The sequence below is a fragment of the Martes martes genome, assembly GCF_963455335.1.
Source record: "Martes martes genome assembly, chromosome: 17".
NCBI classification, from domain to species: domain Eukaryota; kingdom Metazoa; phylum Chordata; class Mammalia; order Carnivora; family Mustelidae; genus Martes; species Martes martes.
In genome coordinates, this window is record NC_137905.1 from 58,391,293 (window position 1) to 58,406,152 (window position 14,860).

The 14,860-nt window shown below is 49.7% G+C and overlaps 1 protein-coding gene across 1 annotated transcript; it reads left to right on the plus strand.

Annotated features, from left to right (window-relative positions):
* Window positions 1-10,172: 10,172 nt before the first annotated feature.
* Window positions 10,173-13,302, plus strand: LOC308358468 (aurora kinase C-like; the record flags this gene model as incomplete). The annotated part of the gene is made up of 6 exons (XM_080828645.1): window positions 10,173-10,348; window positions 10,540-10,731; window positions 11,055-11,193; window positions 11,929-12,077; window positions 12,655-12,829; window positions 13,005-13,302. 6 exons carry the CDS (start codon window positions 10,173-10,175, stop codon window positions 13,173-13,175), a joined length of 1,002 nt encoding a protein of 333 aa, XP_080684771.1. The 3' UTR covers window positions 13,176-13,302.
* Window positions 13,303-14,860: the final 1,558 nt, after the last annotated feature.

The following is a 14,860-nucleotide window of genomic DNA, read 5'->3' on the forward strand; positions in this document are numbered from 1 at the left end:
TGATTAATGATTGCATGGTTTTTATTTTTCCATAATTTTATTTTGAACCTTATTTGTATCATTACACTTGAAATAAGTTTCTTGTAACAGCATATAGTTCGGTCTTAACTTTTTTATCCCTTCTGCTTTTTATCTTTTAATCAGTAGATTTACATCACTTAGATTGAAAATAATTATTGGTATGTTGGGGCTTAAGTGTACCATTTTTTAATTTGTTTTTGTTTGTGTTACCTTTGTATCATTCAACTTGTTTTCTGGTTGTTCTTGTTATTTTGCTTTTCTGTTTTGTGGGGGTTTTTTTGTTTGTTGTTGTTTTGCCCTCCTGTGGGTTACTTCAACATTTTTTAGAATTCCATTTGATTTATCTATAATGGTTTTGAGTATTGTCTTAATTTTTGTATTCTAGGTATTTACGTATGTCAGTTATCACAGTCTAACATTATCAGCATTTTAGCACTTTGATGTATAGAAACCTAAATTCCATGAGGTTCCTTTACATTTTCCATTTTTACTATAATTATTGTAAGTATTTTCTCTTTATACATTGAACACCGTGTTGGATGTTACAATTTGTGCTTGGGCTGTCACAACATTTGTTAGAAAACTCACGAAAAGTACGGTCTGTTTACCTCTGTTACCCATTCCATTTTCTTTCTCCCTTCTTGAAGTCCCAGGCCTTCTGTTAACATCTATCTCCCTTCGGTTTGGCAAATTCACTTTAGCCTTTCTTCTGGGATAGGTCTGCTGCTGACAAAGGACTTTGTTTTCCTGCATCTGAAATTGTTTCTCTGTCCCTTTCATTCCTGACAGATGTTTTTTGTGGGATAAAAGACTTGGGGTTTACAGTTCTTTTAGTATAAGAAAAACATGTGACCTCTCTGTGTCCTCCGTGGTTTCAGATGAGAAACCTGCTGCCATTCAACCATTGTTCCCCTGCCTGTGCTGCATCATGTGTCGAGGGCTTTCAGGGTGTTTTTGTCTATAGAATTCATCAGTTTGATTACAATGTGTTCTGGGATTGAACTTCTGGAGTTCTCCTGTTTAATATTTGTTCAGCTTTTTATTTTTTTATTTTTTATTATTATTATTTTTAAAGATTTTATTTATTTATTTGACGGAGATCACAAGCAGGCAGAGAGGCAGGCAGAGAAAGAGGAAGGGAAGCAGACTCCCCGCGGAGCAGAGAGCCCGATGCGGGGCTCGACCCAGGACCCCGGGATCATGACCTGAGACGAAGGCAGAGGCTTTAACCCACCGAGCCACCCAGGCACCACTTGTTCAGCTTTTTAAATCTGAAGATATAAGTCTTATGCCAAATTTGGGGAGTTTTCAACAGTTACGTCTTCAAATCGTTTTTTTCTTTATTCAGTCTGTTTTCTCTGTTACTCAGATTGATCAATTTCCACTGATTTTTTTTTTTTTTTAAGATTTTATATATATTTTAGAGCGCAAGCAGGGGAAGCAGGGGAGGGAGAAGGAGGCTCTCCACTGAGCAGGGAGCCCAATGCAGGCCTCAGTCCCAGGACCCCGAGATCATGACCTGGGCCATCCAGGCACCCCTCCATTGATCTTTCTTTGAGCCCACTGATTCTCTCTCTCATTTCCTCCCTGCTGAGCTTATTCACTGAGGTTTGGGTTTTGGCTGCTTCCCCCCCCGCCCCCAGTTTAGCCTCTCTTTTTTTTTTTTTTTTTTTAACATATTCTGTTTCCTTGCCTAGTTTATAATACCAAAGAAGGACTTTTTAAAAACGGGCAAAACTGTGTAGTCAAAGTCAGGATTCTCTGGTGGTTTATCTTGATGTTGGAATAGAAATTCTAACGTATCTGGAGAAATGGAAGTCTTCCTAAAAATGCATCTTAAAATAGAAGGTGGTCTGCAGATGACTCAGGGTTCTGGTCTTCAGGGGAGAATTGTGTGTAAAATTCCTCACCTCTCTAAGCCTTATTATAGCCCCAGAGGAGAAGGGGTTCCTCCTCCTCAAGGATCACTCTTCTGTGGCTGGACATATACCTCCAACCCCCAACCTGTCTAGGACCTCTTTCCTGTATACTCTCCCTGCTTGGTCTGTAACTTCTCCTCCTTAATCCCCTTCTAGCCGCCTCATCCGTACCTGTGTTCAGGTCTCTAGTCTCACCCCCAGGCACTTTCTGCCCCACATGCCCAGTGAGCTCTGCCCTTCTCTTCCTGGCGTGGACACACCCTGTGTCACTGTTCCATCCACTGTCTGTCGCCACCCCCTGATGTCCTCATGTCCCTTCACCCCGCCGACAACTAAACAGTGGTCTCCAGCGCCGTCACCTGACCTAAGCAAGTCTCCCCGAGTTCCTTCTTGCCCTCCCACCCTTCTCCATCACCCCTCCCCCCACACACAGGCTGTGATGGGACCTTTTTCCTGCTGCCCACCTCTTTGACTGGAAGGCACTTTCCTGGTTTCTTTGAGCGCCTGCCCTGCTCCTTCAGAGGAACTCTGTCTTCTTCCGTCTGTTAAACAGTGGTGCTTCTCAGTCCGTCTGTCGCCCTTGCCTTCTGACTTGGGAGGGGTTCCGTGAGTGAGTGAGTTTCCCCCCTCGAGGTATTTGACGCTCAGTGATCTGCAGAGTTCCCCAAATCCTTGTCTCCAGGTTGAATGTTTCTGTCTGGTCATCCTTGCACACCTGGGCAGTGATCATACGCACGGAGCCTGTCTGCGTGTGCCATGTGGTCACGGGCGTCCCCACGAGGAGGCGGTGGGCCAGCACGAGAGCAGGCAGACATGGTACGTCACTATGTTTCCATCATTGTTTTGAATGTTTTCCACACAGCAGCTCTTCATCTTTGCGATAACGCTGTGTGGTAGGTCATGTTATCCCTGTTTTACAGATCAGAAAACGAAGGCACAAAGCATCTGTTGGGTTTAAGGTTAAAGCATCTGTCCAGGGTTTCATAATTGATTAGGAAGTACGGGATTTGGGACGAGAGGTCAGGTGGTCAGGCTGCAGAATCCATGGCCTTTACCACTTTACTGCCTCTCTAGGGCAGGCCCATGCACCCTTTCACAATAGAACAAATCACTATCATTGGTCTACAAATTACTGTTCTCGTTCGACACTACGTCTTGACCATCCCTTTAGGTTGGGATAAACCAAACTCACTCTAACGGCTGCATAATGTGTTACAACTGCAGAAAGTGCAGACGAGAGGTGTGAGGGGTGGAGAGGTGGAGAAAGGCTAAGGCGTGCATTTGATGTTTGATGTGAGTGTTTGAGGTGCCCAAAATCTCAGTGAATATCACTGTCTTCTGACTTGTCGCCCAAGTCACATGCTTCGCAGCCATTTTCCTCATCCCCACTTCAGCCATTGTCCCATTGTGTTCATTTTCGCTTTTTCTCCCCCTTACAGCCTCAGTATACGTGTGTCTTAGTGAATGGCCACACACGGCAGGGCGTTTTTTTATTGTCATGTTTGGGTCCCTCACAGAGCGTTTACACATATGGTTGACACTGTATAAACACGTACGTGACATGCTGACCTTGATGAGAACCTGCACAGGACTGTATGGTGGGCTCGGTGACGGTTAAGAAGTCCCAGTGAACGGCCGTGTCAGTGATCGCGGTCAGCCCATTTCAGTGATTTAGTGGGGAGACTTGCGGGACTCCACATTTTGTCATACTCACTGGCTGTGATTCGTTCCAGCAAAAGTATAGAAAGCGAACTCAGCCAAGGCAGGAGGTACAAGGACTGAAGAAAGCCAGAGGGTGTCAGAGTCCTGTCTCCGGAAAGTCAGACAGACTTAATTGGACGTCCGTCAGAGAGTTACGACGATTACTTAAAACATCTGCTAGAGAAGCTCCCTAGAGACTCTCGGTACCCAGAGTTTGTGGAGGGGGTGGGGCTCTCCTAGCTCGGGCCACGTTCTAGGTTTCCAAAACAGTAGTTGGCATTCAATGCAAACCCCGTTGTTTACACCAGAAACTTGGGCACACTGAGAAAACTCGTGTCTGGGCATGGTGCGAAACCTGACCTCTGAGGTCTCAAAGCAAGGATAGGAGTTCTCTGGCCTGCTGTGTTACAGCCTTATACAGACTGAACGGTACTAAAAGGCTGAATAGATTTCTGTAACAAAGCAAATACACTTCCTACAGCAACAATTACACAGTCATTACTTCGAAAAAAGTCATTAGTTCGGGGGGGAAAAAAGTCATTGCTTTGGAGGCTTCTATGAACATAACCCCTGTAGCCAAAAAACCCTAAGCCACAGTAGAACTTACAGACTAACCAGGATTTAATTTAGTGATGACAAGGTCCAGGGAAATCTGGTGAGAAGTGACTGGACTTCTTCCAAATTGGTGTGTGTGTGTGTGTAAGTGTGAGTGCACACACATCACTTAGGACTCTATATATACACACATATGCATGTATACACCTGATAGATGTATGTGAATTAACGTCTGTGTGTGTATATATGTGGCTTCAAGTGATTGGACCTGCAAATAGACTCGTTATTACCTTTATCTATAAAAATGTAAAGGCCAGATCGATGCCATGTGTTTTCTGTGCTACATGTCGCAGTCTCTCATCTTTTTGTTCCTGCTGTTCATACTCTTAGCGTCTGGCTTTAATGAACAGAAAACAGTATGTGTGTCGTTCAGTGCACCTAACTTGAGACTGGTGTGTTGCGGGCATGGTCAGGTTGAGATCCGTCAGAGGGGGCGACTGGGAGGGAGTGGGAGCGCTGGGCTCCGGCTGGGAGGGCCCGCTACAGAGACCGGATGCTGGACGCCTGGGGGAGTCCGGCCCCTGGGAGGAGGCGCAGCTCCCTCCGTTCTCACCACCCCCCCCCCCCGGGCCCACAGACGGCCTTTCCTGTCGCAGTCCCAGACTCGGGGCTGCCTCTGGAAGGCTCAGTGATGTCGTCCTCGGGTCTGGAGAGTTGACGGCCTGTCCGCTGCTTGCTCACGGGAGCTCACACGTCTCACGGGTGAACGGTCTGAGCTCGGTTGTAAGGGGGCAGCTGGTTTTTGCCCTCCTCGGAGCAGTGGAGGCTCAGGAGCACGGGCCCTCGAGTCAGACTGCCGGGATCTACTTCCCGGCCTTGCTCCTCGCTGCTGGCGGCTTTTTAAAAGTCCCCGTTCATCCTGCTTCTCTCAGTCTCTGCATCTAGCAGCCGTTGTCACGGTGACGTCCTCCCATGTGGCGCCTTGCCGCTGTGGGGTCCACCGCCCCCTCCCGGGTCCAGCCAGGCAGCATCCCGTGCCTCAGCATCCGTTTACCTTCCGCTCTTCTCCCGCAGTCGCTTCTCCACACGGAGCCAGAGATGCGGCGCCGACCTGGTCACGGAGGGCTCACCCCCGCCCCCTTCCCCTTAAAGGGTTCGTGACTTCCCTTCGCTCTCGGGATGAAAACCAAATGCTTAACATGGCCCACCCCGGGGCCCTACCTGGGGCGGGATGTGCCTAATTTACTACCTTTTGTCTCGCACGACTCTGGTCTCTCTTCACGTCCCGGTTCCCTTTCCCTCACTTTGCAGCTGCTATGGCCTCTTCCGTCCCCACGCCGCCCGGTGAGCGCGCGCTCAGCCGTCCCCTCCCGTCTCAGATGGCACTTCCTCGGGGAACCTTCACCCGCACACCCGTCTGGGTCATGACCGTGTGCGCACATGGTTCTTTGCTCCCGAACCACCTTCCTGCTTGGTGGTTCGCCAGGAGGAGTCCCTCGACTCAGAACGGCTGCTATGCTCCCAGCTACCGTCTGTGACAGCACAAGGACACAGGTCAAGGTCCCCAGAGGGAAAGGGCTCACAGGGTAAAGAAACTAAGCCCAAGCTTCCAGGCGTCCCCTCGCAGCGCAGTCGCACAGGCCCTTAAGTCTTTCGGCACACGTGGGACGACACGTTCTAGTGTCGCCGATGAGGGAAAGTCACCACGCTTCGGCGCCCAGGGTTTCTTCCTGAGGCACGCGGTGCCTTGGTGACTGCCCGTGGATACTCTGTGGGACCGCAGGAGGCGAAGGTACAGTGTGGCTCAGAGGCTCAGGCGTACGAAACCCTCGGCTCCCTGTGAGCCACGCCGTTCGCTTAAGTGACCCGGTCAGCCTGAAGCAGCGGGCCCTGCAGGTACAGGCCTGACGTCCCTCCGGCCGGGCCACGTTCAAGGACTCGGGTTGTCTTCTCGGAGCTGGTCAGGGGCCAGTCCTTTGCGATCCGTAGCATTTACGTAGCGGAGGCTGCTCCGTGAACACTTTCCCGCACAGCCCCCCGTGCTGGCCCTTGGCTTGGGCTCTGGGACAGCAGACAGTGATATTTGCCCGAGCATCTCTATGTAGCAAAGCATTTCCGTGAGGACACACTGTAGTACCGTCGGAAATCTGCTCACCGTGTGAAGGAGGCCGCGTGGGGTGTGGGTAGATTAAATAACAACAGTGCCTACCGTGAGACCATTACATTCGTGTCCGTGCTTCTGCACTAGTTTGGTAAGTTGTCCCTTCTGGTCAGCTGTTCGCACTTTGTGATGACCCACCTCCCCTGTCACTACCTTTCACTCAGCGGCCTCACCCATCTGGAAACCAGCCTAACAGGTCTTCCCTTTTCTTGCCCCTCCTGTAGTTTAATCTCCACACGACATCCAGATTGATTTTCTAATTCATGACTCAGATTACACCGCCACTCAGTTCAACACCTCCCCCCAGGACGGTTATCTGTTTCACAGTGTACTAAGTATGTATTTTTGACTTTCTGTGGTCCGGCATGTGGGACCTTGCTGACTGGGGAGACACTGCCCCTCCCTAGACTAGGTAATAACTTTTCCAGGACCTCACTTTTCATATGCAAATCAACCACCTCTCTGGCTCCTAAACTCCAGGAGGCCGCATTCCTCTGCCCTAAAACACCAGGGCCAGGGACCAGACAGGGAGTGTGACGTTTATGCTCCGATTGTGCAAACAAGTCAATCCTGAACTGATGACCTGTCTTACCTTGCCTTTCCTGCAAAAAACACAGTCCGGATGCTGGGCCGTGCTTTCTCCATCACGGCTGCAGCCCCCTGACCGCTGCTGCTGCGTCCCCATACCGCCTGTAAGGTATGCCTGACAGAATGGACAGACATGAGCTGGAGGCAAGGGTGGTGGAAGCAGGTTACACGCTAGAAGCCTGAGGTCACAACAACCTTGACTGGCTTCCAACACCCCAGGGCTGACAGACCAGGAGTCACAGGTGCAGAACCTGTTCTCTCCTCTTCCCCTCTGCACCAGGTGACCCTAGGGTCGTTATAATGCATTGGCATTGTGGTTTTGTCTCCCCCATGGGGGAAGGTGCCAGGAGGGTTCTGGTACAAATCTTGTAGTATCAAAAACTCGCCCTCCCAACCAGTAGGAGTCGTCCCCCAAATGATTGGAAGTAGCCTCCATTAAAGACTACTCCCTCCATGAGCCCTGACCCACACTTATTTAAAAAGAAAAGATCCCTGTAGGCAGTTGTCACATCTGGGCCGGCCTGCTCTCCCACTTTGACAGTGTACCGTCCATAATAAACTGCTCTGTGCTTGCTACCATCCTGGCTGGCTGGCTGGCTGAGAGTGGATCCCCACGGAAATCCTCCATGGGGAATCCCAGAACTGAGGGCTCTATTCATACACTGCAGGATCTCCCATCGGTAGGATTCCCTGACTCACTTGTAGGGATCTGTAAGCATAAACTTCTTCATGACAATCACTTTCAGGTCCACTGCGTTACCATATCTGATTAAACAAATAACAGGTGCATTTTAGAACACATTCTGGAGCACAGTGCAACCTCCTTACAAAGGCTGACAAGGTTCTACGCAATTTATCTCCATTTATCTAGCTCGTCTCATCCCACTTGAACCCCTGCAGTTGCAGCTCTAGACATGCTAGCGCCATTTTTTTTTCTTTTTAGACAAAATGGACTTTATTTTTTTTTATTATGTTAGTTACCATACAGTACATCACTAGTGTTTGCTGTAGTGTTCCATGATTCATTGTTTGCGTATAACACCTGGTGTTCCCTGCGCTATGCGCCCTCCTTAACACTAGCCCTCTTGCTTTCCCTCAGAGACCCGGTGCTCTCCCAACCCTGGAATGTCTTTCTCAGAAGACCTGGGAGCTCTCTCTTTGATGCCGACATCAAAGGAGATAGCATCCCTCTGTCCCAGTTTCTGTGGGAAGGTGGAGGCCTAACTCTAGGCCCCCATGGGGTATATGGACATTGGATCTCTCAGAAGATCAATCATCCCTGCAACTCTGCCATTGAGAAATGGTCATCACCTTGAACTGTTGCTTTGCTCCAAAGGGTTTTGTTCAAAACAATCATCCCAACTTCTTCCTCCTCCGTAAAATAACTTCTCTTTGTTGGCTTTGCCTATGGTTTTACCATAGCTTGCGTGTCTCTAATTGCAATTCTATGCTATTTCCAAGTAAACCCATTTTTGCTGCTAAAGTAACGTATTTTTAAGGTTAACACTACCATCTACCCTCAGGTAATGAGAAGTTTGTTTTCCCTTATAGAAAGCCAAGGTAGCAGCAGATAGCCAGCCCAATTACTAGGTAAATTTAGGATGAATTGTGTAACAATTGGTGCTGTCATGTATTCTTACATGAGGACTAATGACTGTCTATGCTGAAAATATGTAATGAGAAAGCTAGTATCTGCTTGGTTATATGAAAGGGTATCTTTCTGACTTTGCCATCTCTTAGCGATTATCTGTGATAAGGCATCCCATTCTGGTTTAAGGCTTACTCAGTAATAAACATTTTTATTTTTCTACTACCTTTGTGGAGAGATTTTCTGGGTTGGGAGATTTTTTTCTTTTTAAGTCCTATTTCTCCAACAATTTATATTGTTACGTAAAAGAATTCCATTTAAAAGCATCTGGAACGTCTGTATTTGCCAAATAGAGATGTGGATTGATTTTACTATTTGAGACTCCAAATGCAAACTGATGACAGGGTCTATGAAAATAAAAGGAAATTTCGCTAAAATGGAGTTAGGAGTCCAGGCGGGAAGCTCTCACATGCTGTCTAGGGATGTCAATCACAGACCCCAACAGAATAATCTTTCACAGGAAAGATAATCTATAACAGGCCCCAAGGAGAAAAGATGTACATTGCTTTTCCTGCAAGAAACTGACCACCCCTGTAACTCAAGCAATGGGAAACCGTCTTAACTGTTGCTCTTCTCCAACAGACTTTCCTTCAAAACAACTGCTCCCAAATTCCCTTCTCCGCAAATTGTGTTCCCCTCCTGTTTGAGGGACTAGCCTATGGTTTTTGCTGTAGATTCCTTGTCCCCAATTGTAATTCTCCATTATTTCCAAATAAACCTGGTTTTTTGGCTGGTAAAAATTTTTTGGGGTCCAACAAATACACGAGGCAAGAGGTGACTAGGCTGTGTGCCACCGCGCCGCGTGGGCCTGCAGGCCTAGGGGAGGCTGCAGGGCTAGTGGGGTGGAGTGGGGAGGCCAAGAGCTGCAGGACATGGCGGGAGGAGGCAGAAATTTCGGAGAGCGTGACGGAGGAGGGCCCTAGGGAGTGGCCCCAAAGGGGCACGACCTTCAAGCGCGGGCGGTGCGGTGGGGCGCGCGGGTGGTTTGCGGGCTTCACACGGGCACCCGGCGGCTTCCCGCGGTTGGCGTCTACTCATCCCCACGTGCCCCGGGTCAGTTCATTACTGGACTCGCGCGCTCGTGCGTTCCGTAGGTATTCATTCACGGAGACCCGCGAGCGTCCCACCCTCTGGGCTGCCCTCCGTTCTTCCCCTCTTTTCCGAGGTGTCCTCCGTCCCGGAAGCCCCAGCTCCCGGTGTCCCACCCGACCCTGCCCCGCGCACGCGCCCGCGTCCGCCATTTCCATCTCTCCTATTGGGCACGCTGCCTCCGCGCTCAGAAGCTTCAACCAATGGGAAGCTCCCAGCAACCTCCGCGCTCGGAAGCTTCAACCAATCAGGCTCCGCCAATGGGGGGCGCTGGGATAAAGGGCCTCGCGCGGGGTGGGGGGCCGGGAGTTCGTCGGCGTGGGCGGGTCCCGGGCTGCGAGGCGCGCGGCGCTCCCTGCGAGTGTGTTTGCGGCTCCGCGTCTGAGGAGCGGCGCCTGCACGCCCTCGGCGCCCCTCGGGACGTTTCCGGTGCGCTCAGGAAGGCGTCCGGTCGCCGTTGTCTCCTCTCGGGAGCCGCCCTGACGCCGTGATGAGTTCGAGCCGAGCTGAGCCCGCGGGGAAGCAGAAGAGGACCCGGGACCGCAGGAAACGTCGCGAAGGGCTGGTGTCCGCGGCCGGGGGCGGACGCAGCGCGGGAGGAAGGGCCGACCGCCCTCCGTCCCCCGTCGCTGCAGCGGGCCACGCGGAGCTCAGCGGCGCGCCCGTGTGAGTGTCAGCGGCGCGGTCTCTGCGGGGGGACGGGAGTGGCGCGACAAGCGGAGAGCCAGCGCGAGTTTAGTGGTGGCTCGTGGACCGGATGAGGACGGGCAGGGGCCGCGGTGGGGTCCGGGGAAGGAGGCGTCCCCGACTGCCCGCCACCTCCCTCCCATGAGGCTCTTTTCTTCCTTTCCTCGCAGGCGGCGCTTCACAGTGGATGACTTTGAAATCGGGCGTCCTCTGGGCAAGGGGAAATTTGGGAACGTGTACCTGGCTCGGCTCAAGGAAAGCCATTTTATCGTGGCCCTGAAAGTCCTCTTCAAGTCCCAGATCGAAAAGGAAGGACTGGAGCCCCAGCTGCGCAGGGAAATTGAAATCCAGGCGCACCTGCAGTGAGGCCCCGCTGCGGGAGAATCCGGCACCGGCTTCTCACTCTGTTCTCTTCCATCTCCGGCATCTGGGCCCGGCATTCCCCCCAAACTACCCTCCAATAGGTCCCCTCGAGGATTTTTTTCTGCAGTTCACTGCGCTCACACCGTGTCATCCTCCCTGTTTCAGGCACCCAGATCCTGCTGCTTGCTCCTGTTCTCCCACGCACTCCAGGGTCTGCTTTGTTCTGGTCCCAGCACAACTAGCCCCTTGTGTGACCAGTCACTTGTGACAGCATCAGGAGTTGGGCCTTATGAGTCTGACCCTTCCTCTTTCCCTTCTCCAGACACCCCAATATCCTGCGCCTCTACAACTATTTCCATGATGCCCGCCGCGTGTACCTGATTCTGGAATATGCTCCAAGGGGTGAGCTCTACAAGGAGCTGCAGAAGAGACACACGTTAGATGAACAGCGCACAGTGACGGTGAGGCGGGGGTCCGGGGGCTCTGGGGCCCATGAGTTTACTGTGGACTCGTTGGGAGGGGCGGTCACTGATTTTGGCCGTCATTATTGTCCATGTTGTTCTTTTTTTGTTGTTGTTTCGAATTCTGCACCTTTTATGTAATGACACATACAGCCCGTAACTTCACAGTTGGATGCCCTAATCACTCCAGGATATTAGTAATCAGGGTAAGCAAGACCGTCTGACTCTGCTACCTTATGCAGAGAAGCATGTTGAAAGCCTATGAAGGGTTCCCTGGGTAAGTGAGTGGAACTGGCCTAGAAATAGGAAGCAAGAGATTTCTGGAGGGTTCCAGATGGGGAATCAGAGCAACAGTCAAACCAGCAGAAGTGCTGCGTCAGCTTGCGGACGGAATGAATGATCTTGCAGCTTTCCGCCTGCTTTTGTATTATTTTTTTTCAGGCCTCAGGTCCTGTGGGAGATTATCTGTCTAGCTCAGCACAGGGCTGGTGTCCAGCTACTTGCTGTTCTAGGGCAAAGGGGAGGTTCTGTCACCTCAGCATCCATCCTATAAGACCACATAAAACGGGGAGAGGAATCCCTCCCCCACCAAGAATTGTGGTGCCGTTAAGGAAGTAATGGGGTCGGTAAGCAGCAAACAAAGATTCCACTACAACTATAACTGCATGAGGAGTATTTTATCTTGTATGAAGGGGGAGGCTTCATTTCCAAACAGCTCTTTCTTTGCTCACTCAGATAATGGAGGAAGTGGCAGATGCTCTGATCTACTGCCATGAAAAAAAGGTGATCCACAGGGATATTAAGCCAGAGAACCTACTGCTGGGGCTCAGGGGTGAGGTGAAGATTGCAGACTTTGGCTGGTCTGTGCACACCCCATCTCTGAGGTAGGTCTGGTGGTGGTCGTATGGGCCCTGGGTGCCACTTAGGAATGATCCAATTTAATTCATGCGTGTGTAAGACCCAGATGCAAACTTGCTTTTGTATTTGAGTACTGCCTTTTTCAGATGCATATATTTAATGTGCAGTTGTAGACTGAAAGAATGTAGCTCGACCCTATCTTTTATCTTTTGATCTCTGGTAACATGTTACTTTCCCAATAAGTACCCATGTAGGTAAGATTCATTGCTCCATAACTCCAAGAATTTTAATTGGTCCTTCTTGATGCACTGTCTCTTTGTTCAAAATCTCTATTGATACCCAAAATATTCTGAAAACATCTTGGATCATGAGCTACATAACTGCATAACTACATGAATAATTCCAAAATACAGAATTGGTGGGTCCCAGTATTGGCCATCCCTAAACCTTGATCCTTATTAAAACTTAGTGTGTCCAAACTCCCATGCTCAGGAGGGGACTTCTCGGACTTTTGAGCGTCTCCCGTCTCACTGGAATCTAGAAAAGGAGGGTTACCCTTGTTCTGGGCCTCTGCACAGTGCTCCCTTCCCTGGTGTCCTCTAGGAGAAAGACAGCATGTGGGACTCTGGACTACTTGCCCCCTGAAATTATTGAAAGGAGAACATATAATGAGAAAGTAGATCTGTGGAGCATTGGAGTGCTGTGTTATGAGCTGCTGGTGGGAAGTCCACCCTTCGAGAGCCCTTCCCATATTGAGACATACCAACGCATCCTCAAGGTAAGATGGCTACACTCTGGGCATTCATTCGGGAGCCAGCCCTGCAGAGCCTGTGGTGCACACAAAGGTCGTCTAATAAGATCCAGATCAGTGCTTTCAAGGGTCTTAAGGAATGGAGAAAACACACAGCACAGAAATTAATGATGTTCTCTTTTTTCTTCTCTGGCGTCATCAGGTCGATGTAAGGTTCCCCCCATCATTACCTTTGGGGGCCCGGGACTTGATCTCCAGGCTTCTCAGGTACCAGCCTTCGGAGCGGCTGCCCTTAGCCCAGATCCTGGAGCACCCCTGGGTCCAGGCCCACTCTCAGAGGGTGTTGCCTCCATCCACTCAGATGGCTTCTTGAGCCCTGCCTGCACCTGTTTCATTGTGGTTGCCCAGAGAGCTCTCCTGGGTCTACAGTTTTACCGGTCTTTTGTTGGTTTTAGATTCACAATTTTAATTAATAAAACTTGAATCATTTTGTAACAGTTCTTTATAGTTATTTGAGTTGTGTGTGACTGGGTAGAATCTGTATTTCTTGTAGAAACTCTTTCCCATGAGAGCCTCCCAAGATGATGTTCCTCCTGGGCAAGGATGGTGACTCAACTACTCACCTTAAAAACTAGTTACTGGGGCGCCTGGGTGGCTCAGTGGGTTAAAGCCTCTGTCTTCGGCTCAGGTCATGATCTCAGGGTCCTGGGATCGAGCCCCGCATCAGGCTCTCTGCTCAGTGGGGAGCCTGCTTCCTCCCCTCTCTGCCTGCCTCTCTGCCTGCTTGTGATCTCTCTATCAAATAAATAAGTAAATAAAATCTTGAAAAAAAAAAAAAGGAAAGAAAACTAGTTACTGCCTTGTGCAGATAACCACTCTGGTGGTGTACAACCTACCACCTGTCACATTTGCTTCTAGACTCCCTGTACTATTCCCCACGTTCTCATGAGTATGCCATTTGTAAGCCAGGACTGATCAGCCCAGAGGCCCACCCTCTTCATACTCAACCTCCATCGTGCTACCATCTCTGAGACAAAATGTTTCACTGTACATCAGTGCCACTCAATTCTCAATGAATTCACTAGCGCCTCCGTTGTGTGTCATATTCTGATTGCACCGAGTAAATCATGCCTAATAATAAATGTACCATCATGTCTTCTGAAAAGACCTCCTCCACTTGCAGCAATTTAGGGAACTCTCTTCCAGCTTTCCCCTGTTTCCTGTTACAGGCTCATGTGTCACCCATCCATCCGTAAGTTGACTGCATCGGAATAAACACCCAGTACAGTTGGGAGCTTAAACATCTTCTCTGCTCATCGCAGTCATTGCTTTCACTGCTGTGTCTCCTGACTTAAAAATACTTGATATGAAGTATGTATCCCTCCCTTCACCATATTCTACATGGGTTCCTCAATGTGAAATGTCGAGCACATGCAGGACCACGTCTCTGCATGTGACCAGACCCACTAAGTAAACAGAAGTAACTCAGCCACTCCACTTGTGGATGGACAGCTTCACTACCGCAGATCTGTCATCTAAATGCTCTGGGACGTTAGTTCACGGTTTTTCATCTGTACCTCCAGTGCCCATATTTCTGTGCTTTCTAGCTTTGTCCTGTCAGTGCTCTCAAATCAATATTTCAATTAAACACCTGGAAATTCCTAATAAACTCACTGGTTTGTACATAGGAACCCTGCAATACTATTCAGTTCTGGTGCTAAACACATCACTGGGCACATATTTGGGGAGGTAGATTAAGCAGAGAAAAGTCAACGAGGGCTTCCACGTTGACTACCAGGTGACATGTGTCTAAATTGTGAAAACTCTCAGACATGCTCTACAGTAGGGATTTCACAGTCTCCAATAGCTACATAGATTTTCTCACCACTTACTCTGGACATTCGGCCACCCAGGGCACAGAATATAAAAATCTTAACTTTGGTACCTGATGTACACCTTACCCTCAAACCATTTAATTTAATGGTGTCAACCACATGTGAAAAGAAGAATGCCTTTTCCAATTTGGTCAAATTACTATGCCCAATGATGGATCACACT